The sequence below is a fragment of the Choloepus didactylus genome, chromosome 17, assembly GCF_015220235.1.
Source record: "Choloepus didactylus isolate mChoDid1 chromosome 17, mChoDid1.pri, whole genome shotgun sequence".
Classification (NCBI taxonomy): domain Eukaryota; kingdom Metazoa; phylum Chordata; class Mammalia; order Pilosa; family Megalonychidae; genus Choloepus; species Choloepus didactylus.
This window is the reverse complement of record NC_051323.1, coordinates 59,479,697-59,506,539: the sequence shown is the minus strand read 5'-3', so window position 1 is coordinate 59,506,539 and position 26,843 is coordinate 59,479,697. Positions and strand designations below refer to the sequence as shown.

At 38.4% G+C, this 26,843-nt stretch overlaps 1 protein-coding gene across 2 annotated transcripts in view; it reads left to right on the top strand.

Moving 5' to 3' along the window:
- Positions 1-26,843, top strand: part of TTC27 (tetratricopeptide repeat domain 27) — a 202,183-nt gene that overhangs the window by 95,507 nt on the left and 79,833 nt on the right. For both annotated transcript variants that reach the window (XM_037806843.1, XM_037806844.1), the window contains exon 12: positions 3,227-3,349. In XM_037806843.1, the coding sequence (XP_037662771.1) occupies positions 3,227-3,349 (123 nt within the window). The remainder of the gene's footprint in view (positions 1-3,226; positions 3,350-26,843) is intronic.

Sequence of the window (26,843 nt, the reverse complement as noted above, 5' to 3'; positions counted from 1 at the left end):
GTTTAATTCATTTACATTCAATGTTATTACCGTGAAGGCATTTCTTGTATCAGCCATCTTGTCCTTTGGTTTATGTTTGTCACATATATTTTTTCCCTCTCTCTATTAATGTCCTTTAACATACCCATACTGAATCTCTTTAGTACTGAACATTTCTCCATCTCTGTCTCTCCTTTCTTTGTTTTTCTGTCAGTAGGGCTCCCTTTAATATCTCCAGTAGGGCAGGTCTCTTGTTAGCAAATTCTCTCAGCATTTGTTTCTCTGTGAAAAATTTAAGCTTTCTCTCAAATTTGAAGGAGAGCTTTGCTGGATAAAGAATTCTTGGTTGGCGATTTTTCTCAGTCAGAATTTTAAATATGTCATTCCACTGCCTTCTCGCCTCCATGGTGGCCGCTGAGTAGTCACTACTTAGTCTTATGCTGTTTCCTTTGTATGTGGTGAATTGCTTTTCTCTTGCTGCTTTCAGAACTTGCTCCTTCTCTTCTGTATTTGACAGTCTGATCAGAATATGTCTCGGAGTGGGCTTATTTGGATTTATTCTATTTGGAGTTCGCTGGGTATTTATGATTTGTGTATTTATGGTGTTTAGAACATTTGGGAAGTTTTCCCCAACAATTTCTTTGAATACTCATCCTTGACCTTTACCCTTCTCTTACCCTTCTGGAACACCAATGAGTCTTAAATTGGGACGTTTTATGTTATCTGTCATATCCCTGAGGTCCGTTTCTGTTTTTTCAATTTTTTTCTCCATTCTTTCTTTTGTTCTTTCATTTTCCGTTCTGTCGTCTTCCAGGTCACTGATTCATTGTTCAGCTTCCTCTAGTCTTGTGCTATGAGTATCCAGAATCTTTTTAATTTGGTCAACAGTTTTTTAAATTTCCATGAGATCGTCTATTTTTTTTTTATTTACTCTTGCAATGTCTTCTTTATGCTCTTCTAGGGTCTTCTTGATGTCCTTTATATCCTGTGCTGTGCTCTTCTTCATGTCTTTTATATCCTGTGCCATGGTCTCGTTGTTCATCTTTAGTTCTTTGATTAATTGCTCCAAGTACTGTGTCTTCTCTGATCTTTTGATTTGGGTGCTTGGGCTTGGGTTCTCCATATCGTCTGTTTTTTTCATATGCTTTAAAATTTTCTGTTGTTTTTGACCTCTTGGCGTTTGCTTAACTTGATAGGGTTCTTTTAGGATTTGCAGACTGATTAAAACCCTTATCTCTAATTTGTCAGATGTACAGCTTTGTGGAGTACGCTTTCTCTAACTAACCAGCAGGTGCATCTGCCAGTTCTCCCCCACTTTGTCTTTGTGGTGAGTGGGGATGTGAGTCTTGTGGGGTTCAATTGGTGTGCCAAGCTTGCATGTGTAGTTGGTGTTGCCCGCCCTGTATACGGGGTGTGTGTCTGGGCGGTCAGGGAGGGGGTCAGCTCTAACAGTCGAATCTCCCTGGTGATCCTGGAGATTTAAAGCTGCTGCAAAGGTCTAATCCTTCAGTTCAGTCCTGCCACAGTTTGTCTCTGCTGCTGACCTACAAGTCCTTGGTATTGGCTATGGCCCTTGAGACTTGCAAGTGGGTCCCTCTTCCAGGCTGTGCATCTCCAGATGTTGAGGGATGACTGTGCTGTGTCACAGATGAACACCATCCCCCCAGGGTGGTTCTGGGCCTCCCCCACTCTGCTTTTGTTCTCCCGTATTAAATTTTTCACTTTAGTTATTGTACCCTTGAGTTACAGAATTTCCGTTAGTTTTTTTTTTATAATTTCAATCTCATTATTGAAATTCTCAATTTGTTAATATATTGTTTTCCTGATTTCCTTTGGGTCTTAGGCCATGCTTTCCTTTAGTTTATTGATCCTATTTATGAGAGTTATTCAAAGATTTTTGTTTAGCAATTCCAGATGCTGAGCTTCCTCTGGAATATTTTCCATGTACTTCTTTTTTCTCTGTGATTGGGCCATACTTTTCTGTCTTCTTGTATGTTTTGTAATTTTTTGTTGAGAACTGTAGATTCTCAGTATTATGTTGTAGTCACTCTGGAAATCTAGTTTTCTCAGTCTTCAGTCTGTTAGATTAAGAACAGGAAGAAAAAAGGAAGGAAGGGGGGAGGAAAAATATTAATAAACAGACAAAACACCCATAAAAAAAAAAAGGAAAAAAGAGAAAATGAATGTTACTTCTTCTCTGAGTCTCTTATTATATGCAAATGCGAGGCTGGAGCTGCTGCTTTTGAGGCTGAAACCTAGGCAAGCATCCTTGCCTATTCCTCAGGTATCTGCCTGACCCAAAAATATAAAATAGAGAAAGAAAAAACCAACAAACCAAAAAAAAATAAATAAAAAAGAAATAGGTACACTGGTTCTTTATGTCCCTGTAGAAACTAGTTTAAAGCCACAACGCACTGCTTCTGAGAGAAACTGAGGCTGCCTTCTGTGTTGGACCCTCAGGGAGCTGCCAGACTAAACAACACGAGAATGAGAAAGAAGAAACCGAGCCAATGAAAATGTGCCTTCAGGGATCTGCCACACCAGGAAATGCCCACAGTCAGAAGGAAAAAAAAAACCTCTTTATCCAAATGGATGCTGGTGGGAGGTTGGAAGTGCTGCTGCCCAGAGGGCGAAAACAGGCCTGGTTGGGTGCTGTTTCCTCTTGGATCCTCCAGACCAGCCTCAACTCTCAGCCCCACTTTCAGGGGAAGAAGTTTCCTCTGCCAGCCCTGGCCCCAGCTGGCTGCTCCAGAATCCAGGCCAAGTTGCTGCAACTGCAGCCATTTCTGCAGCATTGCCACGGAGCTGAGCAATGCTGGTCACTGGTTTGTGTTTTCACTTACAAAAGCTAACTCTTGACCATCTCTTGCTTCCTCTGACACTCCTGTAGTTGTTGTAAATGTCCATTCTGGTTCCAGGGTTACTACTTAGGTAATTCCAGTCTCTTTTTTAAGCTCTTTCTTTTTCTTGGTGGAGGGAGCAATTTGCAAAACTTCCTACTCCCATTTTGCTTGATTTTGCTTTCATTTAAACAGTTTCCATATTGTCTTTTAATTCTTCACCCCCTTAAAAAAAGTTTGCTAAGGTAAAATTAAGTATTGAATCATCACAAATTCCTAATTAGTAGAGACTGAATTTTAGAAATGATGTATTTATACATTGAACAGACCCTAAAAATGTCTGTAAATACAATAAGAATCTTTCTTTTTGTCAAGAAATGTTAATTATTTTAACTTGATTTATCTAGCGCCAACTTGCAAGTTTACTCTTTGAGTTGGGATGCACCAGTTCATCCCTTCAGATATTTGAGAAGCTGGAAATGTGGGAAGATGTTGTCATTTGTTATGAGAGAGCTGGGCAGCATGGAAAGGTATGTAATAGCAAAATTCCGTGCACTGGCAAGAGCCTTTATTTATTGAACATCTTATGGCTTTGTGTGTGTATGTGTGTTTTAAAGCCCAACTTTGCCAGCAATTCTTTTATATTCATTTTTTTTCTTTTCTACTTCTTTCCTCAGAAACCTTTTTAATGTGTTCTCTCATTTATGTTCAGGCTGACTATTTTGAATGTACTCATATGCGTATGTATATACAAGAGAAAAGCAGGCTGAAATTGAGATGTGATTGTTTATGTTAGATGTTTGACATTTAACAAAGAATAATGAGAGCTTTGAAGACACTGCATTTGATCTATATCCTTTATTAACTTGTAGGACAACTTCAAAGTGAAATATTAGGAATTATTTCCTGCGTCACCGGGTTGCTTGATCAGAGGCTGTGGGCCTGGTGGGAGGTTTCCAGGATGGAGAGCAGCTGGCCAGGCCTGTATATGAAAATCCAAAGGGTGTGACAATCCCCCTTGGGGCAGAAGAGTTTTCAAATGTGTAATGCACATTTAATTCCACCTTTGAATTGGGTCAAGAGAGATAATTTTGCAATATTTGCATCTGTTATTAATCTGTTGTTTACCCCCTTGTAAATGAACAGAATTTTAGCATTGTAAGTAGCCATTAAAACCAACACATTGAAATCATATCTTAATTTTGGATTAAAATTTTAAAAGGCTGAATATCTGTCATGAGTATAATACAAGAGCAGATTAAATTTCACAAATTGAATCATTTATACCTGCAGTCAACCTTTTGCCATCATCCAAAAAAGGAAAATAGTGATACAAGTGTACATGTGTCTATTTCTTAAATACCATCCTGTGTATATCTATTTTAGACTAATAGCAAAAATTTGCATTCCTTTCACTCCTCAATTAATTGAAATGAATGTCTTTGAAATGTATTGGATAAAAGCAAAACCAGCATGGGAGTAAAATTTTACTGTAGATGTTTATAGAATTATAGTATTTTATTACTGGGAGAGAATGCCATAGTTATCTAGTCCAGCTTTCTACTTTTCCAAATGAGGAATGGAGTCCTTAATGATTTGTCTCATATCACAAAGCTAGTTATTGATTATTTGCTTGGGAGGCAGTGTGGCAGAGTGGTTGAAAGTGTAGCCTCTGGACCCAAGCTGCATGGATTCAAATGCTCGGCTTGCCGCATACTAGCTTTGTGATATTGGGCAAGTTACTTAACCACCCCCCGTCCCTGCCCCTCCCCATGCCTCAGTTTCCTCATCAAGAGGCAGATAGTCTTATCTACCTCATAGGCTTTTTTGAAATCAAATATATAAAGTATAGAGAAGGTTGCTTACAGTATAGTGTTACATCAGTATTTGCTGCTATTACTGCTCCATTTCTAAGACTCATATTTTTTCCCATTTTAATATCTCTGAAATTGGAATGTATCTAATAATCAATGGTGTCTTCAAATTGCCATCAGTCAAGTGGTTGTCTTGCCAGGTTGTTATTTTCTGTGCATGCGGAAGCTTAGTCATAGCTGTATTAGTGTCATCATTTCAACTAAGTTATATACATGGTGTCATTGCTACTTATATTTGGTTTAATTGCCATTTAAAACATCTTCAAAAAGATTCCATTGTGATTTGGCCTTGAAATAAGAGGTTATTGAATATACAGTAAGGGACTGAAACAAAGTGGAGAGATGTTATTAGTGAAGAAAGCATTTGCCATTGGAGAAATCTTCACAATTCCATTTATTTTTCTTTAAAAGCAACACTAAGTGCTTTATGGGAGTCAAGAAAAGAAGATCCCCAAAGTAGATGAAGCTATGTCTTATACTGAGATGTGTAAAAAAGGATTGCCATTTAAAATGGCAAGCACTATATCAAAGGCAGGAAGAATTGCCAAATCTTTCCGAATAGATTTAAAATATATTGAAGTAATGAGAGGATGGTATATTTCATTCAAGGCATTATATTATAGTTTAATTGAAAGCATTTTTTTTCTTTCTTAGCCAGGAGTCAATCTCACAACTGGTGGCCTCTCAAGTTCAATGAAATATGGTATTATGTTTCTTCGAAGAACTCCTTAAAATCAGGGATTTATATATATTTAAATACTCATTGTCTGAACCTAAAATAGTCCTCAGATGCTTGTTTAACAAAGGAATGAATGAATCAATGAATGAATATCTTTACCACCAATCTGATCTAGTTCCTGTTGCATCATTCCCCTTCACTGTGTGAGTCTTTTACAGTGTCAGTAAATAACTAAATAAATGATAACTGTATATAAAATATGGTAATTTTTAAAATACTAATTTTTAAAATACTTAAGCAAGTTGTTGAATCATGAATACTCAAAGCATATTTGAAATATTAAGTTTGCTGCATTGTTTTTAGAAAGTATGTGAAGTAGAAACTTTGACTCATAGAAGAAAAATATAATGAATCTTTCCCCTTAAGAGAATGGCTTTGACTATATCCCCCCCAGATAGTTGTGGTACTATTATTTTTTTAACTTAACACACGACCTAAAAAGAATTGTCTTGAAATGGCTGTAAACTCCCATGTTTCTCATTACTCTAGAAATGTGCATATTTTAATTTTTAGGGATGTATATACTCATTTACTTTTTGTGTTAGGTCTTTTTGTGAGTTACAGTCATGCACTCCCCAGAAGATTGATTTTAGAGATTAATTGTAGCATTTTATTTGCCACATTAAAGAGTTCACCTCACCTGTTTTTCTTACGCTGTATTTGCAGATCAGTTTAACTATAGGCTCTAAAAGGTTTTGCTTCCAGTTGGAAGCAAATGTTTTATTTCTAAAACAGCTGAGATACTTTTAGCATTTGATCAAATGCCAGCAGTTGTCACCACCTTTTAGTTTAACTAGAAGTTTGTGAAATTTTAATCCTTGCATTTAATGCTTAATGGCACAATTTATTTTTAAAAGACAAATTCAGAGAAATACCTCATTCTAATTATTGCATTTTGGTGCTCATGTTTGTATCCCACTATTGTAGGGTCTCAGACTTCCTAATTTAGGAACTACCTGCTCAAATTCTTGTTATTTAATTACCATTGGCAAAATAGCTAAGATTAATTTTGCCTGAACTTGCAATCAGAACTGGTTCTCATCTGTTAGCATTTAATTTAATTTTTGAAGTTATCTGGCCTACTTACAATTGTTTCCCCAAGCCTGTGGACAAATTCTCAATTTTGTTAGAAAAGACTGAGCTGGTGTAAACTGCCTAGGAGGATGGGGAGGTAGGAGGTAGAAACTCTTGTTTTCATAGGAAGAAGGCTTGCATTGCTTACCTGAGATTTCTTCTTATCTTTTACTATGCTACGTTTACAGATCAGTGTTACCCTAGTTGTTTTTCTTTCTTCTAAGATAGAGTCTCTCTGTAGGATTTGAAAGATTTCCCATAAGTTCTTTTCCCTACACTACCACAGGAATTACCTTCCTAAAAGACAAATCTGTTCCTGTCATTCCCACCCTTCAGTGATTTCCCTCTGTCTTTAAGATAAAGTACAGGCTCTTTTTTTTAAAATTCAATTTTATTGATACATATATTCACATACCATACAATCATCCAAAGTGTACGATCAGTTGTTCACAGTACCATCATATAGTTGTGCATTCATCACCCCAATCTATTTTTTGAACATTTTCCTTGTACCAGAAAAAGTGAAAATAAGAATAAAAAATAAAAGTAAAAAAGAACACCCAAATCACCCCCCCCCCCCATTTTTCATTTAGTTTTTTGTCCCTATTTTTCTACTCATCCATCCATATACTGGATAAAGGGAGTGTGATCCACAAGGTTTTCACAATCACACTGTCACCCCTTGTAAGCTACCTTGCTATACAATCATCTTCAAGAGTCAAGGCTACTGGATTGCGTATGATAGTTTCAGGTATTTACTTCTAGCTATTCCAATGCATTAAAATCTAAAAAGTGTTCTCTATGTAGTGCATAAGAATGCCCACCAGAGTGACCTCTCAACTCCATTTGGAATCTCTTAGCCACTGAAACTTTATTTCATTTCCTTTCACATCCCCCTTTTGGTCAAGAAGATGTTCTCAGTCCCACAATGTCAGGTCCACGTTCATCCCCAGGAGTCATATCTCATGTTGCCAGGGAGATTTACACCCCTGGGAGTCAGGTCGCATCTAGGGGGGAGGGCATCGAGTTCACCTGTTGAGGTGGCTCAGTTAGAGAGAGAGAGGGCCACATCTGAGCAACAAACAAGTACTCAGAGGGAGACTCTTAGGCACAATTATAAGCAGATTTAGCCTCTCCTTTGCAGTAACGAGCCAAGCTCTTTTTAATGAATGGCTTTATCATCTGCCTTCTGCTTCTATCACTGTGCTGGTTTGGATATATTGTGTCCCCCAGAAAAGCCATGTTCTTTAATGCAGTCTTATAGGGGCAGACTTATTAATCTTTTTGATTAGGGTGTGACTTTTTGATTGAATGTTTCCATGGAGATGTGACCCACTCAACTGTGGGTGAGAACTCTGATTATATTATTTCCATGGAGATATGGCCCCACCCATTCAGGGTGGGCTTTAATTAGATCACTGGAGTCCTTTAGAGAGAGCTCACACAGAGAGCAGAGTGGACAAAACACCCCAAGAGAAGCTGAGAGAGACATTTTGGAGAGAAGCTAAGAGCCATCACAAACACAGATGCTTGCAGAAGCTGAGAGATGCAGACAGAAGGATGTTTGGAGATGCTAAGCTAAGAGATGAAGCCCAGAGTTTGCCCCAGAGAAGCTAAGAGAAGACCCCCAGATGCTTAAAGAGAAACACCCTGGGAGAACAAGCAAGGTTGCACAGTAGGCTGAGAGACAGAGGAGCTAAGACCAGAAGCCCAGAGACATTTTGGAGAAAGCCATTTTGAAACACAACCTGGTAGCAAAGGACCAGCAAATGCGTGCCATGTGCCTTCCAAGCTGAAAGAGGTGTTCCAGATGCCATTGGCCTTCCTTCAGTGAAAGTATCCTCTTGTTGCTGCCTTAGTTTGGACACTTTTATGGCCTTAGAACTTAGGTTATTTGTAACCTAATAAATCCCCTTTATAAAAGCCAATCCATTTCTGGTATTTTGCGTAATGGCAGCATTAGCAAACCGGAACAATCACCAATAGCACTTCCCTCCTCCCCCCTTTTTATCTCTGCTTCCACCCCTTCATCCTTCTCATCCAGTTTGTACCTGAAGTTCCAAGGGGAATTAAACTACTTGAAATTTCTTGAATTTGCAGCATTGTCTCACTTTGGGAACGTTGTTCATGCTTTGTCTGTATAGAACACCTGTCCTCCTTTAGTTATCTCTTCCTTATTTGTCAGGTGTCTCCTTGGCAATTGCTTTCTGTAAAAAGCCTTCCCTGATGCTTCCCCTCCCACAATTGCTCCTGTAGCACCCGCCACTACTCTAATACCCCTTTGGCTGATTATCTAACCTACTAAATTGTAAGCTATTCAAGAACGCGATTTGTGTCTACCTTATTACAGCTGTCTCTCCAGCACCTAGTAGAGGCCTGGCACGTATAGTAAGCACTCAAAAATATTTGTCGAATGAATAACTAGCAGAAATTTACTGAATAGTTATTAAATTGAAGCAGATCTCCAGGACACACCTTTGTACTTTACATGCAGGGAAAAATACCTCTCCAATTTCTACCGTATTATTCTCTCTCTAAAAACAAATTATGAGATTCTTCCCCCCACACCATTTTAACCGTTCAATTTAGAAATACAAACAGGCTATGATTCTTGCTTAGTAGATGCTGCAGTCGCTGTGGAGCATGTTGTCATAATGTAATGCAAGTTCTTGAGCACCTTTTATATACTACATTCTTTATGTAATTATTTGTAATTGTCACATAATAATCATAACAACTCTACCAGGTATGAATTATCTTTACCGCTTTACTTATCAGGGTTAGTAACTGGCAAATTTTGGAATTTGACTCAGCCCTCCCTTTCCTCTAATGCCTTTAAGAATGGGATATTAGATTTGTTGGTTAAAATCAGTTATCCTCATTTGAATGAGAAAAATAGGTAAAATAATTGAAAATACTGTATAACTTGGTAATGCAAAAAGGAGATGATCAACTAATTGGATGAGAACTAGGCCTGTTTTTAATTATTCTGTTTTATCTTGGACCTGGAGTGTTTATGTTGGCCAAAGACTCTTTGAAAATTCAAACCAGAGCATGATGTTGTCACACACATATATGTAAAAGGCAATTAGTGAACAGTTGGCTCAGTGAGAGAATGGATAGAACTAGGCACCAACACACAGAACTCTAGCGGGGAGTGACTGGCTGGGGTGGGATGAAGTGCTTTGCACTTTTCACCTCTCAGTTGCTGCTCACACAACAAGAATTTAGACTGGAAGTAAACTGCTAGGATTGTCCCTGGCAGCTATAAGAGTAGAACGTGCTTTGGTGCTGTCTTCTTAGCTCTGTCCCGATCATCCTTATTCACTGTGTAAAGAAAGGACAGCAGAGCACCTTTCCATTGGTCAGTCTCCCTGTCTTTGAGTACCAGCCTCTACAACAGTAAATATCAGCAGCCATCTTTGCTTTCTGCTTCAGGGAGAAAACTGGATTTAGACCATGCTCAAAGCTGTGTGAGTTATGTGCACACACATGTACATACACTCACATACAAACATCTTTTTAAAGCCTAACACTGTAGTTAGGTGGTCAAATCTGACTAATAGTGTGACTTCGAATTCTTAGCCTATCTTCTTCTTTCTTCCTGCTGCCCCCTTCCCGCCCCCCACTCCCAGCCCCTGAGCAGACCTCTAGCTGCTAAACCTATATTCCATCATTTCTGTAGTGGTCAGATACACTCTTGGTAGTTGGTGCTATCCCTGGTCTTAGTGCTCATTTCCCCCCCTTCATTCTTTGCCAGCAGAACTTCCTGTACTTGTTCTCCCAGTTCCCCTTCCCTATATACAGACCAGAGGGAAGGACAGTTGAGGGCCACTGTTAGCACACATTTGAATTTTTAATTCCTTCCACCAACACGTGAAATTAAGGCATAAATCATAGCCAAGAAGGACAGTTTGTTTTTATAATTCCTTCTGTTTAAATATGAATAACTCTTGTAAATTGTAAATGGAATGTTTTATTTCCCTTTTCACTGTAGATTGAACTGAACTTTTATCCCTATTCTTTACCTAGAACTCAGGGCCTTATCCTGGAAAGGGTGCCTCCTGGAATCCTAATACTACTTGGGATAGGCTCTTCCATCACTCAAATCTCAAGTTTCCCATATAACGAATTGCAGGAAAATATACCCTATAAATGTAAATTAGTCCCAATATGGCGTGTTTTTCAATATATTAACCCACTTTGCCTCTAGCATATCTCAAGTTCTCAGTTATCCCTCAATACTGGACCATTTGATCAAAAAGTAATCACCAGGATATGGAACCCCTAAGATACCCAGACCCTCTTTTCGGGCCATCAGTTTTTTTTTTAATTCAATTTTATTGAGATATATTCATATACCATACAATCATCCAAAGTGTACAGTACGATCATATGGTTGTTTATTCATCACCCCAATCTATCTTTTGAACATTTTCCTTGTATCAGAAAAAGTGAAAATAAGAATAAAAAAAAAAGTAAAAAAGAACACCCAAATCATCCCCCCTCCCACCCTAATTTTTCATTTAGTTTTTTGTCCCCATTTTTTTTACCCATCCATCCATACACTGGATAAAGGTACTGTGATCCACAAGGCTTTCACAATCACACTGTCTCCCCTTGTAAGCTACATTGCTAAACAATTGTTTTCAAGAGTCAAGGCTACTGGGTTGCAGGCTGATAGTTTCAGGTATTTACTTCTAGCTATTCCAATGCATTAAAACCTAAAAAGGGTTATCTGTATAGTGTGTAAGAGTGCCCACCAGAGTGACCTCTTGACTCCATTTGGAATCTCTCAGCCACTGAAACTTTATTTTGTTTCATTTTGCATCCCCCTTTTGGTCAAAAAGATGTTCTCAATCCCATGTCGGGTCCAGATTCATCCCCGGGAGTCATATCCTGCGTTGCCAGGGAGATCTACACCCCTGGGAGTCAGGTTCCAGGTAGGGGGAGGGCAGTGAGTTCACCTGCCATGTTGGCTTAGCTAGAGAGAGGGTTGGGCCATCACTTTTGATCCTCAGTGTTTTTAGTCCTAAGAAGAGTCACTTCTTAGATTCAGTCACTTGGGTTAGAAGGGCCTTCGAAATTCAAATTCTCCTATGTGACCTTTCTATTCGCTGGGACTAAATTTTTATTAGACTTTCCTAATTTAGTCATATAGTGATAATCAGTATTAATGTCAGCCAGAGCATGTTCCTTAAAGGAGTTCTCCCTTTGTTCTCAAATGGGATGGCTCTTGTGTTTCTGTTTAGAATCTGAAGATCTTTAGGGTTTACTAATGGCCCTTTGTGACTTTAGCTGTTTATTTTCATTTGAACTCACCCAGCATTTATAGAGTGCCTACTATGTGCTGGGCAGTAGTAATCCTAAGATGAGTAAGAGACAAGATTTACCTGCTAGGAGTTTATGGTCTAATAGTAAAGACACACATGTGTGGATTATTTTAATATAATATGGGAGGTGCTAAGGTGGAGGTTCCTGTGGAGTCCAGATGCCATTTGGCCCTCATATTTACAATTAAGTTTTCCTCACTTTGCTGTCCTTCTCTAAAGCAACAGCCCCCTCAGTTTGTGTCTTGTATAGAATCCTTCTCTGAGAGTTCTAGGACCTTTTCCTGGGATTCTCCACACTTTCATAAATTACTGATATGGTGGAAACTGGCCTTATGGGGAAAAAATAAGTTTAACCCTCTAATATCAATAGTTGTTTTTCCTTTGCCCTCACTTTCTCCATTCTTGTTGGCTCTGTTATGTAATCACCTCCTTAACAGTTGACAACAGCTATTCTGTCTTGGAGACACTGTACAAAGGTAACCAGTATGATTGTTTATGGAAATTTTTAATATTCCTAGTAGCTGTTTCAAGTCTCCTGCCTTTTACCTAGTAGTGAAACGTCAGGTATCTTATTTTCCAGTCTACTTCTTCAATGGAGGAAGTTGAGGAAGAGCACAACCACCAGTTTAGGAGTTACGGGGTGCCTGACAAAATGCTGGGTAAATTTCACATCTAATTCTTACAGTCTCTTCGTGAGGTAGGTGAGGTACAGATGAAGAACAAGCTTTCACTGTCATACATTTACTAAGTAGTAGATCTGGCATTTGAACTGTCTTTCTGCCTAAAGATACCTACATCCTCATAGATTTCTCTCTCATAGTTGGAAGTACACAATGGATCATGCAAAAAGTTTTTTCAGAGACATGTTAGAACTCTTTTGGTTGTAAGGGAACTCACACTGGCTTGAGCAAAAAAAGGGAATTTGTTGCTTCTTGCAACTGAAAATTTTAGTAGACCTGGTTTTATAGCTATATCCAGGGCCTCAGATGATGTCATCGTGGCTGTAGCTAGCTCACAAGCTCCCTCCATGAGGTGGACAACTTGGCTACAGGAAGCCCAAGCTTAGTAACCCCAGTGGAAAAACACTGTGAATTCCATAGCTCTAATGGAAAGATTCTACTGAAGACTGAAGGGCTTGAGTCATGTGCTATCTCCTCTGATAGGCTCCAGCCAAACTTCTTGAAATGGGTTCCCCTCAGGCTAGGGGGATTCTGTTAGCAGAAGACCAGGGAAGGGAAGCTGAGCAGGAAAAAAAAGGAACTGATATCTACCATAGGGCAGGACTTGTAATGCTCTAAACCTGAAGCTGCAGACTGGCAGCTTATAAATGTTGGAGCCTACCCAGTGTTTTGAAAAAAACTTAAGCAAACATTTTCAGATTTCACCTAAAGGTTTGGATTTCTGGGCCTCTCGTAAAGAATCAAGAGATGTGGCTGTACTGGGCCAGATTCCCACATTGTTGCGTTAACTGGCTACAGCTGAGCAGTGGTTCCTTTGGCTGCTCTCTCACTGGCCTCCTTCATTCATTCTCAATAACTGCCAAAAACACATGGGCATATGAGTGTGCAACCCTTGCTCTGAGCAGTACAGGTTTCTCTGGTAAAGTAAAAAGATGTTTTTCTAGTTACAATTGTAGGTTTGACTTGAGTCTTGACTGACTTAATTTTTTTTTTTTTTTTTTTTTTAAATTCAGTTTTATTGAAATATATTCACAAACCATACAGTCATCCATGGTATACAATCAACTGTTCACAGCATGATCATATAGTTATGCGTTCATCACCACAATCTATTTCTGAACATTTTCCCTACATCAGAAAGAATCAGAACAAGAATAAAAAATAAAAGTGAAAAGAGAATACCCAAACCATCCCCCCATCCCACCCTATTTGTCATTTAGTTTTTACTCCCATTTTTCTACTGATTTTCTTTCAATTTTTTAACTTTGTTTATCAAAAAATTAAAAACAAACAGGCAGACAACAACCAAAAAAACCCCACAACATTTCAAACAAAGCAATGGATTAAGGAAAACAAATAACCTAAAATAACTACTTTGCTTCCAATATGTTCCTACCATACCCCAAGAAAATTAATAAACCATGTCCAAACAGAGGAGTAAGAAAAACAAATAATCTAAAATAACTACATTGCTTCCAACATGTTCCTACCATACCCCAAGAAAATTAACAACCCCTAAGAAAACAAAGGAATAAGAGAAAAAAAAAACCTAAAATAACTCTATTGCTTCCAACATGATCTTACTATATCCAAGAAAGTTTACAAACCATAATCATTCCTGAGCATTCCCATAACATTGAGATTACCCTCCATAGTTTATCTGTTCTTATTAGATTATCATTCCCCCTCCACTAATTGGTATCTCTAGGTCCCCTACATTCTACAGTATAAAACATTGTACATTTTTCACAGAATTCACATTAGTGGTAACATACAATATCTCTCTTTTTGTGCCTGGCTTATTTTGCTCAGCATTATGTCTTTTTTTTGTTTTGTTTTGTTTTGTTTTTTTAATCTTCATTTCATTGAGATATATTCATATACCACGCAGTCATACAAAACAAATCGTACTTTCGATTGTTCACAGTACCATTACATAGTTGTACATTCATCACCCAAATCAATCCCTGACACCTTCATTAGCACACACACAAGAATAACAAGAATAATAATTAGAGTGAAAAAGAGCAATTGAAGTAAAAAAGAACACTGGGTACCTTTGTCTGTTTGTTTCCTTCCCCTATTTTTCTACTCATCCATCCATAAACTAGACAAAGTGGAGTGTGGTCCTTATGGCTTTCCCAATCCCCTTGTCACCCCTCATAAGCTACATTTTTATATAACTGTCTTCGAGATTCATGGGTTCTGGGTTGTAGTTTGATAGTTTCAGGTATCCACCACCAGCTACCCCAATTCTTTAGAACCTAAAAAGGGTTGTCTAAAGTGTGCGTAAGAGTGCCCACCAGAGTGACCTCTCGGCTCCTTTTGGATTCTCTCTGCCACTGAAGCTTATTTCATTTCCTTTCACCTCCCCCTTTTGGTCAAGAAGATGTTCTCCGTCCCACGATGCCAGGTCTACATTCCTCCCCGGGAGTCATATTCCACGTTGCCAGGGAGATTCACTCCCCTGGGTGTTGACTGACTTAATTTTATGCTGAGATTTACTATTTATGCTTAGTCATTGCCAAAAAATTATATTAAGAATAATAATTAGTTATGTGGAATTAGAAAATAAAATAGATTATTAAAACAGCCTAGATATGTATGCATGTATGGGTAGGGGAATGATCTTTGGGGCTTTAACTGACCAGATTATTGCAAGTATGCTACAGATTCATTGCAGTCAGTTGCCCATTTAGATATATAAATATTTGCACGTTTGGAGGTATATTTTTTTTACTTGTCAGTAGATGTTGAGATGGAAATTATTTTTCATCCTATATGAATGTAGATCTATATTTTCCCAGGGGGAAGTAGCAACCTATAGCCAGAAATACCAAAGCTTTTGCATTCTATGAAGATTTCCAGCCACCCATATTTTGATATTGCAAAACTGATATTACAAAGGCTATGCATAGTGCCTTTACACTTTATTTATATTCACTGGGCACATCTTTTGTAGTTCTTTCTTTGGTGATAAATTATATAAATTTACTAGGTGAGTGGAAAGAGGAGAAAATAGAAAAATTTGGAGAGTGAAGAAGGCTGAGGAATGCAATGTAACTAGTTGAAGAAAGGAAATATATTTCCTGCAAGCACTGCCCTTGGGAAAGATAATTCTTTTGGCAAGAAGAAGAGGTGCAAGATCTCAAGGAGGAAGAATGAACTTCTCTAACATAAAAATGTGGGATAGGAATTTGAGGAAAGAAGAGTTCAGTCTAGAGAAGGGTCACTGCTCTAGTGTTTCTCACCTTCTGTAGGAAACTGCTGCAACCTGGTCTTCCAAACCTATCTTCCTGTGAATAAAATACGCAGAATTGATATTGTTTGGCAACAAGAAGTTACATATCACCCACCCTCTACATTCCTCATTCTTACAAGAGCTTCTACAGGTATGAGTTGGTGGAAGAAGTATTGAAATCCCAAATACCTTAGCCTTTCCAAATGTGAAGCCCAAATACCTTAGCCTTTCCAAGTATGAAGGTTTCCAAATGTGAAGGTTTCCCTGATTACTATTTAATATTCCATTTGTATATTTATTTTGTCTTCTTTGAAAAGGTTGCCAACACTATTTGGACTATAGTGAATCTTTATAGCCAGTAAACAATGCATTTAGTTGTAGAATAATTCCAGTTTGAAACTGTTAAGAACCCCAGAATAGCCATGATCTTTTAATCCAATCTTGTTGGGTGGAACCTTTTGATTGTTTCCATGGAGATGTGACTCACCCATCTGTGGGTGAGACCTTTTGATTAGATTATTTCTATGGAGGTGTGACCCCCTTCCAGTCAGGGTAGATCTTAATTAGATCGCTGGAGTCCTTTAAAGAGAGCTCACACACAGAGAGAGCAGAGAAGACACCCCAAGAAAAGCTGAGAGAGACATTTGGGAGAGAAGCTAAAATACGTAATGGAGAGTTTGTCCTGGGAGAATAAGCAAAGATGCACAGGAGCTAAAGAGATAAAACCCAGAGTTTGCCCCAGAGAAGCTAAGAGAGGACTCCCAGTAGAACCAAGCAGAAAGCTGAGAGAAGCTAAGAGAGACAGAAGCCCAGAGACATTTTGGAGAAAGCCATTTTGAAACACAACCCGGGAGCAAAGGACCAGCAGACACCAGCCATGTGCCTTCCCAGCTGACAGGTGTTCTGGACACCATAGGCCTTCCTTCAGTGAAGATATACTCTTGTTGATGCCTTAGTCTGGACACTTCTTATGGTCTTAGAATTGTAAATTTGTAATCTCATAAACCCCCTTTATAAAAGCCAATCCATTTCTGGTATTTTGTATAATAGCAGCATTAGCAAACTGGAACAAATAAATATTTATAGAATGGTGTTTTTTGACCTAGCAGGTGCTCTGGGGATATGACTTTATATTCTGAACATTGGATCTTATTTTTAGAGTAGGATACCTGTGTGGAGTATAATACTCCCTTATAATTCTTTCTGTTTCTGTAAGGTTGATAGTAATTTTAGCAACCTAAAATTTAGTATTCATGATTTTAGTAATTTGAGTCTTTTCTCTGTTTTTCTTGGTCAGTCTAGCTGTTTTGGGTTGAATTGTGTTTCCCAAAAAAGATATGTTGAAGTCCTAATTTCTGGGAACTGTGCTAATGTGACCTTATTTGGAAATAGAGTCTTTGCAGATGTAATCCAGTTAAGGTGAGCTCATACTAGAGTATGGTGGACCCGTAATGCAATGTGACTGGTGTCCTTATAACAAGAGAAGAGACACAGAGACAGAGATAGTCACAGAAGGAAGACAGCCATCTGAAGACACAGGAAGAGACTGGAGTTATGCTACCCCAACCAAGGAATGCCAAAGGTGTTGATATCAACGAGGAGCTAGTAAGAGACAAGGAAATATCCTTTCCTGGGGCTTCAGAGAGAGCATGGCCCTGCTGACACCATGATTTCTGATTTCTAGCTTCCAGAACTGTGAGAAGATAAATGTTATTGTTTCACGCCATTCAGTTTGTGGTACTCTGTTCTGGCAGCCCTAGGAACCAAATACACTTGGAAAAGGTTTATCCATCTTTTGGATCTTTACAAAGAACCAACTTCTTATTTCATTGATACTCTCTGTTGTTTTTCTATTCTCTATTTCATTAATTTCCACTCTAATCTTTATAATTTCCCTCCTGCTTGCTTTGGATTTAGTTTGTTTTTCTTTTTTCTTATGGTGGAAGGTTAGGTTACTTGAGATCTTTCATCTTTTTTAATATATATAGGCTTTTACAGTTATAAATTTTCCTCTAAGCATGGCTTTCACTGCATCTTTTAAGTTTTAGTATGCTGTCGTTTTGTTTTCATTCACCTCAAGATATTCCCTAATTTCCCTTGTGATTTCCTCTTTTACCCATTTGTTGTTGGAGTGTATTATTTAATGTCCACATATGTGTGAATTTTCCAGTTCTCTTTCTGTTGTTGATTTCTAGCTTCATTCCATTGTGATTGGAGAAGATACTCTGTCTTTTTAAATTTATTGAGACTTGTTTTATGACCTAACATATGGTCTAACCTAGAGAATGATCGATGTGCACTGAAGAAGAAAAAGTATTCTGTTGTTGGATGGAGTGTTCTGTACAAGTCTGTTAGGTCTAATTAGTTTATAGTATTATTCAAGTCCTCCATTTCCTTACTGATCTTCTGTCTAGATGTTCTATCCATTATTGAAAGTGGTGTAGTGATGTCTCTATTAATGTAGAACTGTCTGTATTTCTCTTCAGATCTGTCAACGTTTACTTCACATACTTGGGGGCTCTGTGGTTAAATGCATGTATGTTTATATGTGTTACGTCTTCTTCATAAATTGATCCTTTTATCAAAATATAGTGTTCTTCTTTGTCCCTTGTAATATTTTTTTTACTTAAAGTCTATTTTGTCTGACATTAATATAGCCACCCCTGCTCTCTTTTGGTTACTATTTGCATGGAATATTTTTTTTTCCATTCTTTGACTTTCAACCTACTATGTCTTTGAATTTAAGTGAGTCTCTTGTAAGCAGTGTATAATTGGGTCATTCTGCTAATCTTTGCCTTTTGACTGGAGAGTTGAACCATTTACATTTAGACTTTTCTAAGTTGTATGCATTTTCCCCCCTCTCTTCTTCCATTACTGCCTTCTTTTTTGTTTGGTTATGTATTATTAGCCAGGGTTCTCCAGAGAAATGGAAAGCTGACAGGATTTATATGTCTATGAATATTATGAGCTTTATTATTGGAATTGGCTTATGTGACCATGGTGATTGGCAAGTCCAAATCCGTAGGGCAGGCTGCAAGTTGGGAACACTGATGAAGGTTTTGATGAATTCCCCAGGAGAGAAGCAGAGATAGAAATTCTTCTTTCTGACTGGTGAAATCATCAGTTCTTCCTTTCAGACCTTCAGCTGATGGGATGAGACTTCACTCATTGCTGAAGGCAGTCTGCTTTGTTGATTGTAAGTGTAATCAACCATAGATGCAATCAACTGACTAATGACTTAAATCCATGAAATACCCTGACAGTAAAATCAGGCCAGTGCTTGCTTGACTTAACAACTAGACACCATACCCTAGCCAAGTTGACATATGAGCTTAACTATCACAGTTGTTCTTTTCTGATGACTATTTAGAATCCCTTCTCAATTCCTTCTGTGCATATTTTTAAAGATATTTTCTTTGTGATTACCATGGGGCTTAAATTTAACACCCTAAATCTATAACAATCTTATGTGAATTGGTAACAACCTAACTTCAATAGCATACACAAACTATGCTGCTGTACTTCTCCATCCCTCCACTTTTATGTTGTTCTTGTCACAGATTACATCTTTACACATTGTGTGTCCAAAACCATAAATTTATCATTACCCTTTATGCATTTGCATTTTAGATCCCAAAGGAAGTAAAAAGTAGACTTCCACAAATGTAGACCATATACTATAGTTAATAGTACAATTACAAAAAGTGTTCTTTCTTCAGTTGTAACATATGTACCATCCTAAGGTAGGATGTTAATAACAGGGGGATCTATGGTAACTCTTATTTTATGCATGATTTTTCTGTAAATCTACAACTTCTCTAATAAAAAAATAATAAGAAAAAATAATTGCACCCACATTATGGGGTGGTTATGGGACAAAAACATTAACATATGTAAAGCTCTTAGGATAGGGCTTAGCATCTAGTAAGCTATCTAAACAATGCTTATTGCTATTCAATTAACGAACATTTTTTGAAGACCCTACAGGGTTCCTTAGATTCCTAGGGCTGCTGTAACAAAGCACCACAAACTAGGCAGCTTAAAACGACAGAAAAACGAAGTGGAGTTTCAAACCAAAAAATGCAGTAGTACTGGCATTTATATTTACCTAATACCTGAGATATTGATTTCTTCATGTGGCATCAATCTATTATCTAATGTCCTTTCCTTTCAACCTGAAGCACTCCCTTTAGGATTTCTTATAGGGCCAGTCTAGTGGTGATGAATTCCCTCAGCTTTTGTTTATCAGAGAATGTCTTAATCTCTCTCATTTCCAGTTTCCCAATACAGAAATCTTAGTTGGTGCTTTTTTTTCCTTTCAGTCCTTCAAATATGTCATTTCACTGCCTTCTTGCTGCCATGATTTCTGTTGAGAAATTGGCACTTAATTTTATTGAGGCTCCCTTATACATGGCATGTTGCTTCTCTCTTGTGGCTTTCAAGATTCTCTCTTTGTCTTTGGCATCTGATGGTTTGATTATAATGTATATGAGTGTGGATATCTTTTGAGTTTATCCTGTTTGGAGTTCTTTGAACTTCTTGCATGTGTTTATTAATATATTTCATTAAATTTGGGATGTTTTAGCCATTATTTGTTTGAATGTTCTTTTTGCACCTTTACTCTTTCTTTTCCTTCTGAGACTACTATAGTGGGTATATTGGTGTGCTTGATTTTGTTCATTTTGAAATGAACAGGTCTTTAAGCTCTGTTCATTTTTCTTCATTCTTTTTTCTTCCTTCTCCTCAGAGATAATTTCAATTGAATAATTTTGATTGTCTTATTTTCAGTTTCATTAATTTTTTCTTCTCCCTGCTCCAGTCTGTTGTTGAACCCTTTGACAGAATTTTTAATTTCGTTTTTTGTAATCCTCAGCTCCAGTATTTGACTCCTTTTTATGATTTCTGTCTATTGAAATTCTCTTTTTGTTCATCTGCCATTTTCCTAATTCCTTTAGTTCTTTGTGTTTTTCTTTAGCTCTTAGACATATTTATGACGGTCTTTTTTTTAAAATTCAATTTTATTGATATATATTCACATACTGTACAATCATCCAAAGTGTGCAGTTGTTCACAGTACCATCATATAGTTGTACATTCATCACCCCAGTCTATTTTTTGAACATTTTCCTTGTACCAGAAAAAGTGAAAATAAGAATAAAAAATAAAAGTAAAAAGGAACACTCAAATCATGTCCTCCACCCTATTTTTCATTTAGTTTTTTGTCCCCATTTTTCTACTCATCCATTCATACACTGGATAAAGGGAGCGTGATCCATAAGGTTTTCACAATTACACAGTCAACCCTTGTGTAAGCTACAGTTGCAGTTTCATAGTTTCAGGTATTTCTAGTGGTATTCCGATGCATTAAAACCTAAAAAGGGTTATCTATATAGTGCATAAAAATGCCCACCAGAGTGACCTCTCAACTCCATTTGGGATCTCTCAGCCACTGAAACTTCATTTTGTTTCATTTCACATCCCCCTTTTGGTCAAGAAAATGTTCTCAATCCTACAATGCAAGGTCCAGGTTCATCCCCAGGAGTCATATCCTGCGTCGCCAGGGAGATTTACAACCATGGGAGTCAGATCCCATGTAGAAGGATGGGCAGTGAGTTCACCTGCAGAGTTAGCTTAGCTAGAGAGAGAGGGCCACATCTGAGCAACAAAGAGTTACTCAGGGGGAGACTCTTAGGCACAATTATAAGCAGGTTTAGCCTCTTCTTTGCAGTAAATAGCTTCATAAGGGCAAGTCCCGTAACAGAGGGCTCGGCACATCAAACCACCAGTCCTCAATGTTTGTGAGAACATCAGCAACAATTCAGGTGAGGAAGTCCAACACCTCTGCATTTTCCCCCAGCTCCTCAGGGGTGCCCTGCATATATATTTTTATTCTCTGTCCAAATTACCTTGGAATGTGTTGCTGTTTCACACTAACCTATGCAAACCTACCAGGTCTCAGTTCCTATTAAAGTTTCCATGTAATTATGGTATTAGAACAAACTGTACGAGTTGAATTGTTTAGGAAATATAGATCTTGCACTAAGTAAGCATCTCTTCCCTTGGTCTCACATGGAATTTGAAGTCTTAAAACACAGTCAGTATTGTCCTTTACCCTTTGGCCTGATTTGCCCTAGTCCTAACAATGTCTTCTTCATTCATGTCTATAGTTGAAGTCTGGACTCTTTTTCAGCTTTTTTAACAATTGCTTTATGTTCTAATACTGACATTCATATATGCTGAGTTCTAGCTCTGACTTTCAGGTGTCACACAAATACCCAGAGTTCCACGGATTGATCACATTATACACAAAGGGATCAGCATCTCGGAATCTGGAAATAGCCATTACAATTCAGGAATATATGTGACTGCTGTAAGAGCTTACAATCTAGGGAGCATTGCAATAAGCGTTCCCCTGATAAGCTGTGCTCTAAGGTTCAGTTCTGAGTTTACACATTGTAGTTAGTCCATATTGGTGAGGCATTATAGTGTTTGCCTTTGTTTCTGGTGTTATTATATGTTCCGTATATGACAGTCTTTTAAAATTCTTTGTCTCATGTGTTCAAAGTCTGTGATTCCTCATTATTGCATTCTGATGTTTATCTCACTTCTCAGAATAGTCCACCATTTCTTACTTCTTTATATGTCTTGTAATCTTTTGTTGCACACTAGAAATTTTAATATTTTAATATGTTAAGTCTGGAATTTAGTCCTTGAGGTGTCTGTTCTTTAAGCTTGTGTCCAGCTGGTGTTATGACAGAGGTTTCTTTGAATGCCAGGAGCTAACGAAGAGGGAGGTGGGAAGAGGGAGAGAAGGAGAGGGAGAGGGAGAGAAAGAGAAAGAATGCCTTTCCCAGTCTTTGCAGATTCGCCTATGGCAAAAGCTGGTGAAATGAAAGTCTGAAAGAATGCATTAGACCATCAGGGAAAGAATCATTTGCCAGTGCTTATGAAGCATTGGTACATGTGAACAAGTCAGAGTTTACAGGGAAACTTGAGAAGCCAAACATTGGCAGTTATTGAAATGGGACCATGAAGGGGGAGCCTGTGAAGAGATCTATGGAAAGCTCTTCTATCTATGTAGTTACCAGCCCTGAAAGTCCCAGCAAATGTGTAATGGCAGACCTGGGGTCAGTGTTAGTGGGGCCAGGAATTGGAATGACAAGCTGGATACATAGAGGAAGGACAAGCTGGGACCTGCTAGGCCCTTCTGCATCTTATTTGATACCTTTTTTGACAATGACAGCTATTAAAGAGGAAGGCCTGATTTTTCACTTTAGCCTTCTAAATCTCTGACGTGAACTCAGAAAGGAAAGGAATCCTAGGAACTGTTGTTTCTAGCAGATATGATTATGTAAGAATTTAGGTCTTTAACTTGATGGTTGACTTATTTGGAAAATGCCAAACTGCTGGCAGGTACAGAGTATTTTATAGAGTGTTAAAGTTGCTGATTTTAGGAAACTTCTAGCTTCTTCAAAAAGAGTTAAGATACTGAAGCATTCTTTGTGCATATAAGAGCACAGATAACTAGAAGCACATAAATATTTTGAATACCTTACTTTATTTGATAATTTTGTCAGTAATATTTCCAAGAAATTTTTGTAAATTGAACATTTTCCTAGTAACATATTACAGTACTAGCTATATGATCATATCCAATTAGTTTTCAGTTGACATTGGTAAGCATTTTTAAAAAATCTTAGTTTCTTGAGTCTTATTAGCATGATTTTATCATGGTTGTAGACCATTGAGATGTGTAATGGGATGGTGAGAGGTTCCTGCAGACTGAAGTATAACATAATGTCTATGTAATCTGAGCCAAGACAGGAAAAGTGTTCCTCTCTCTTTGTGTGGTGAAAGCCCACTGCTTCTGATGTTATCTGTTTATTGGGTAAAGGAGAACGTATTTGCAGTATCAGTACCTGCTTACCAAGGGCTGTGATGATTTACTTCTGTAAAGACATCACGTCTAGAAGAGTAGCCACATTTGAAGTCACCACTGTTTTAAGTTTAAAATAATCCATGGCATTTTCCAGAACTCATGTGAGTTCTGGTTTGTCTAAGTGGGCAATGGGAGAGGAATCACACACACACATACACACACAGCCCACTTCCCAGTGTCTTTCAAGTTTTTCACAATGGCACGAATCTCTTTGACTCACATGGGTATACAGTGTTGCTTTGGGTTTACACTTTTAATAGGGAGGGAAAGCCTCAGAGGTTTCCACTCAACCCTTTAAAGTACAATAGCCCTCACTGGGAATATAGATAATTCAACTGTGAATTCAGGAACTAGGGAAGTAACCACTTGACAAGTTCAGACTTACTAGACTAACTGTGTGATGGGCTGACTCTCATGAAACCTCACTGACTGTATTAGTTAGGGTTCTCTAGGGAAACAGAATCAGTGAGAGGTGTCTCTGATTATCAAATTGTAAAAGTGACTCATGCAACTGTGGGTATGCACGAGTCCAAATTCTGTAGAGCCGTCAACAAACTGTCAACTCCAAGGAAGATGTCCGATGAACTCCTTGGGAAACAACCAGCAACTTTGACGAACTCCTTAGGAAATGAACTGGGATCTTCAACGAACGTGTTCGATGAACTCCTCAGGAAACGAACCGGCAACTTTGACAAACTCCTCAGGAAGTGCTTCACTGGGCAGCCGAAGAAGAAGTGAAGGTCCTCTATCTGTCTTGCTCATAAGTCTTCAACTGATTAATTGGATTAAATCCAGCCAGTTGCATTCTCTCATTGTGGAAGGCATGCCCTTTGGTGAGTCATCAGTCACAGCTGCAGTCAATTGACTGATGATTTAATAAACCAGCCTGTTGGTTTATTAACCAGCCTCAAAGGTCCTCACAGCAATTGTTAGGCCAGTGTTTGCTTGATCAGACAGCTGGGTCACCTGGCCAAGTTGACACATGAACCTAACCATCACACTGACTTATCATGGTGATATTCTAGGTCCCAAGGGATTAGCATTAGCTAAGAGTCAATCAGTTCTGAAAAGACTAGATATTTCTCTTTCCTCAGGATATAGTTACCCAGGTAAATAGCTGCACTTGCTTCTTTGGGGAAGAATAGGGAAGAAGAATTATGGCACATATCTGTTAAATTATTGCAGGATTATTTCTCAAAGGTACTTGGCTTTTCCTTTATTTTTATTTAAGAGGCTCTGAGTCTATACAGTGACTCAAGGATAGGAATTGGGTGAGAACCAATGTAGCATGGTAACTCAGGTCAGCCATCTGGTCTCCAAACCCAGATTTTTATTTATTTGTTTATTTTTAAGGTGATATAGATCAAGTATGAACTTAGTTGGCTGTCCATTTAATTTGGTACTAAGGCTTTATGATCAATCAGCCACCACCTAAGATCCACACCATTCTGATTACCACTCTGGCCCTGCCTGTTGCAAGTAACTATGTCCATCTTGCCTCCAGGGGTTACGGGCTGTTACCAAGTCTCTGCCACCCTGGGTTCTAATCACACTCTTTGAAGTCAAGAAGCCTACTTTAATACAAGAATCTTGAAGCTTTATCCTCAGCTTATACAGGACTTTCACCATTTCACTTTTCAGGGATGCTGGTATCCCATCCACTATGAATTCCTCAAAGCCAACATGGAGGGAGTATCCCCTGGGCCCTCTTGGGGGACATAGGGTAGGTGAACAGGTTACAAATGATAAATTGACAACAGCCTTTTCTTTGTAAGTTTTGGATTCCTTCCTCCTTATTATACCAAGGAATTTCTGGCATTACAACTCTGTTTAGTTTTGGCCACATTTGAGTCCAGGTTTCGGTCAAGCAATTGAGCAAATAATTTGGAACCGTCCCCAGCTGCTTGAGTTAGCACTGTGAGTCAAGAATTTCTGATTAATTTCTTTAAATTCAGCCTGATTTAAAATTATGGCCTAGGATGCTTAGAATCTGTTTTTTCCACATGGTCCCAAGATTTTCCCTCTCTAAATTAGTCAATTGTTGCAGTCCTCATGTGTGAGTCTATTTATATGACTGGAGGCAGTGAGGTCAAGCATGTACTCTTGCAAGGCAACTACCTAAGGTACAGTCATTACAGTATCTTTAAGCAAGGGAGCGCTAGGCTGATGAGATAGTGGAGGGCTGCCTCTGCTGCTATAGGACATCCAGTAGGGTTTAGGGATCTGTGACATGCAGTTGTCTGAATCATCCCAAATGCCCCTGTGATGGTTAGGTTCATGTGTCAGCTTGGCCAGGTGATGGTACCCAGGTGTCTGGTCAAGCAAGCACTGGCCGAACGGTTACTGCAAGGATACTTTTGCCTGGTTAATAAACCAAAAGGCTGGTGTATTAGATCATCAGTCAATTGGCTGTAGCTGTAACTGATTACATCAACAGAAGGGTGTGTCTTCCACAATGAGAGAATTCAATCAGCTGCATTTAATCTAAACATTTGAAGACTTTTAAGCAAGACAGGTAGAGGACCCTTCACTTTTTTGGCTAACCAGCGAAACGTTTCCTGAGGAGTTCATGGAAGTTGTCAATTTGTTTCCTGAGGAGTTCATTGAACATCTTCATTGGAGTTGCCAGTTTGCTGCCTGCCCTACGGAATTTGGACTTGTGCATACCCACAGTTGCATGAGACACTTATAAAATCTCATATTTATAGATATCTCTTGTTGATTCTGTTTCCCTAGAGAACCCTATCTAATACAGCTCCCATTTAAATTTTTGGGCCGCTCTTTCATAAGCAATATACCCTTATTCACTAATAGTAAAAATTAACTTTCATTTAAAAATGGTTGTTCTGGTTTGCCAATGCTGCCATTATGCAAAATACCAGAAATGGATTGGCTTTTATAAAGGGGGTTTATTTGGTTACAAATTTATAGTCTGAAGGCCATGAAAATGTCCAAATTAAGACATCAACATGAGTATACCGTCACCGAATAAAGGCTGATGGCATCCGGAAAACCTGTTAGCTGGGTAGACATATGGCTGGCGCCTTCTGATTCTTTGCTCCAGGGTTCTGGTTTCGAAAAGGCTTTCTCCAAAATGTCTCTGGGTTTCTCTTAGCTTAGCATCTCCAAACATCCTTCTGTCTG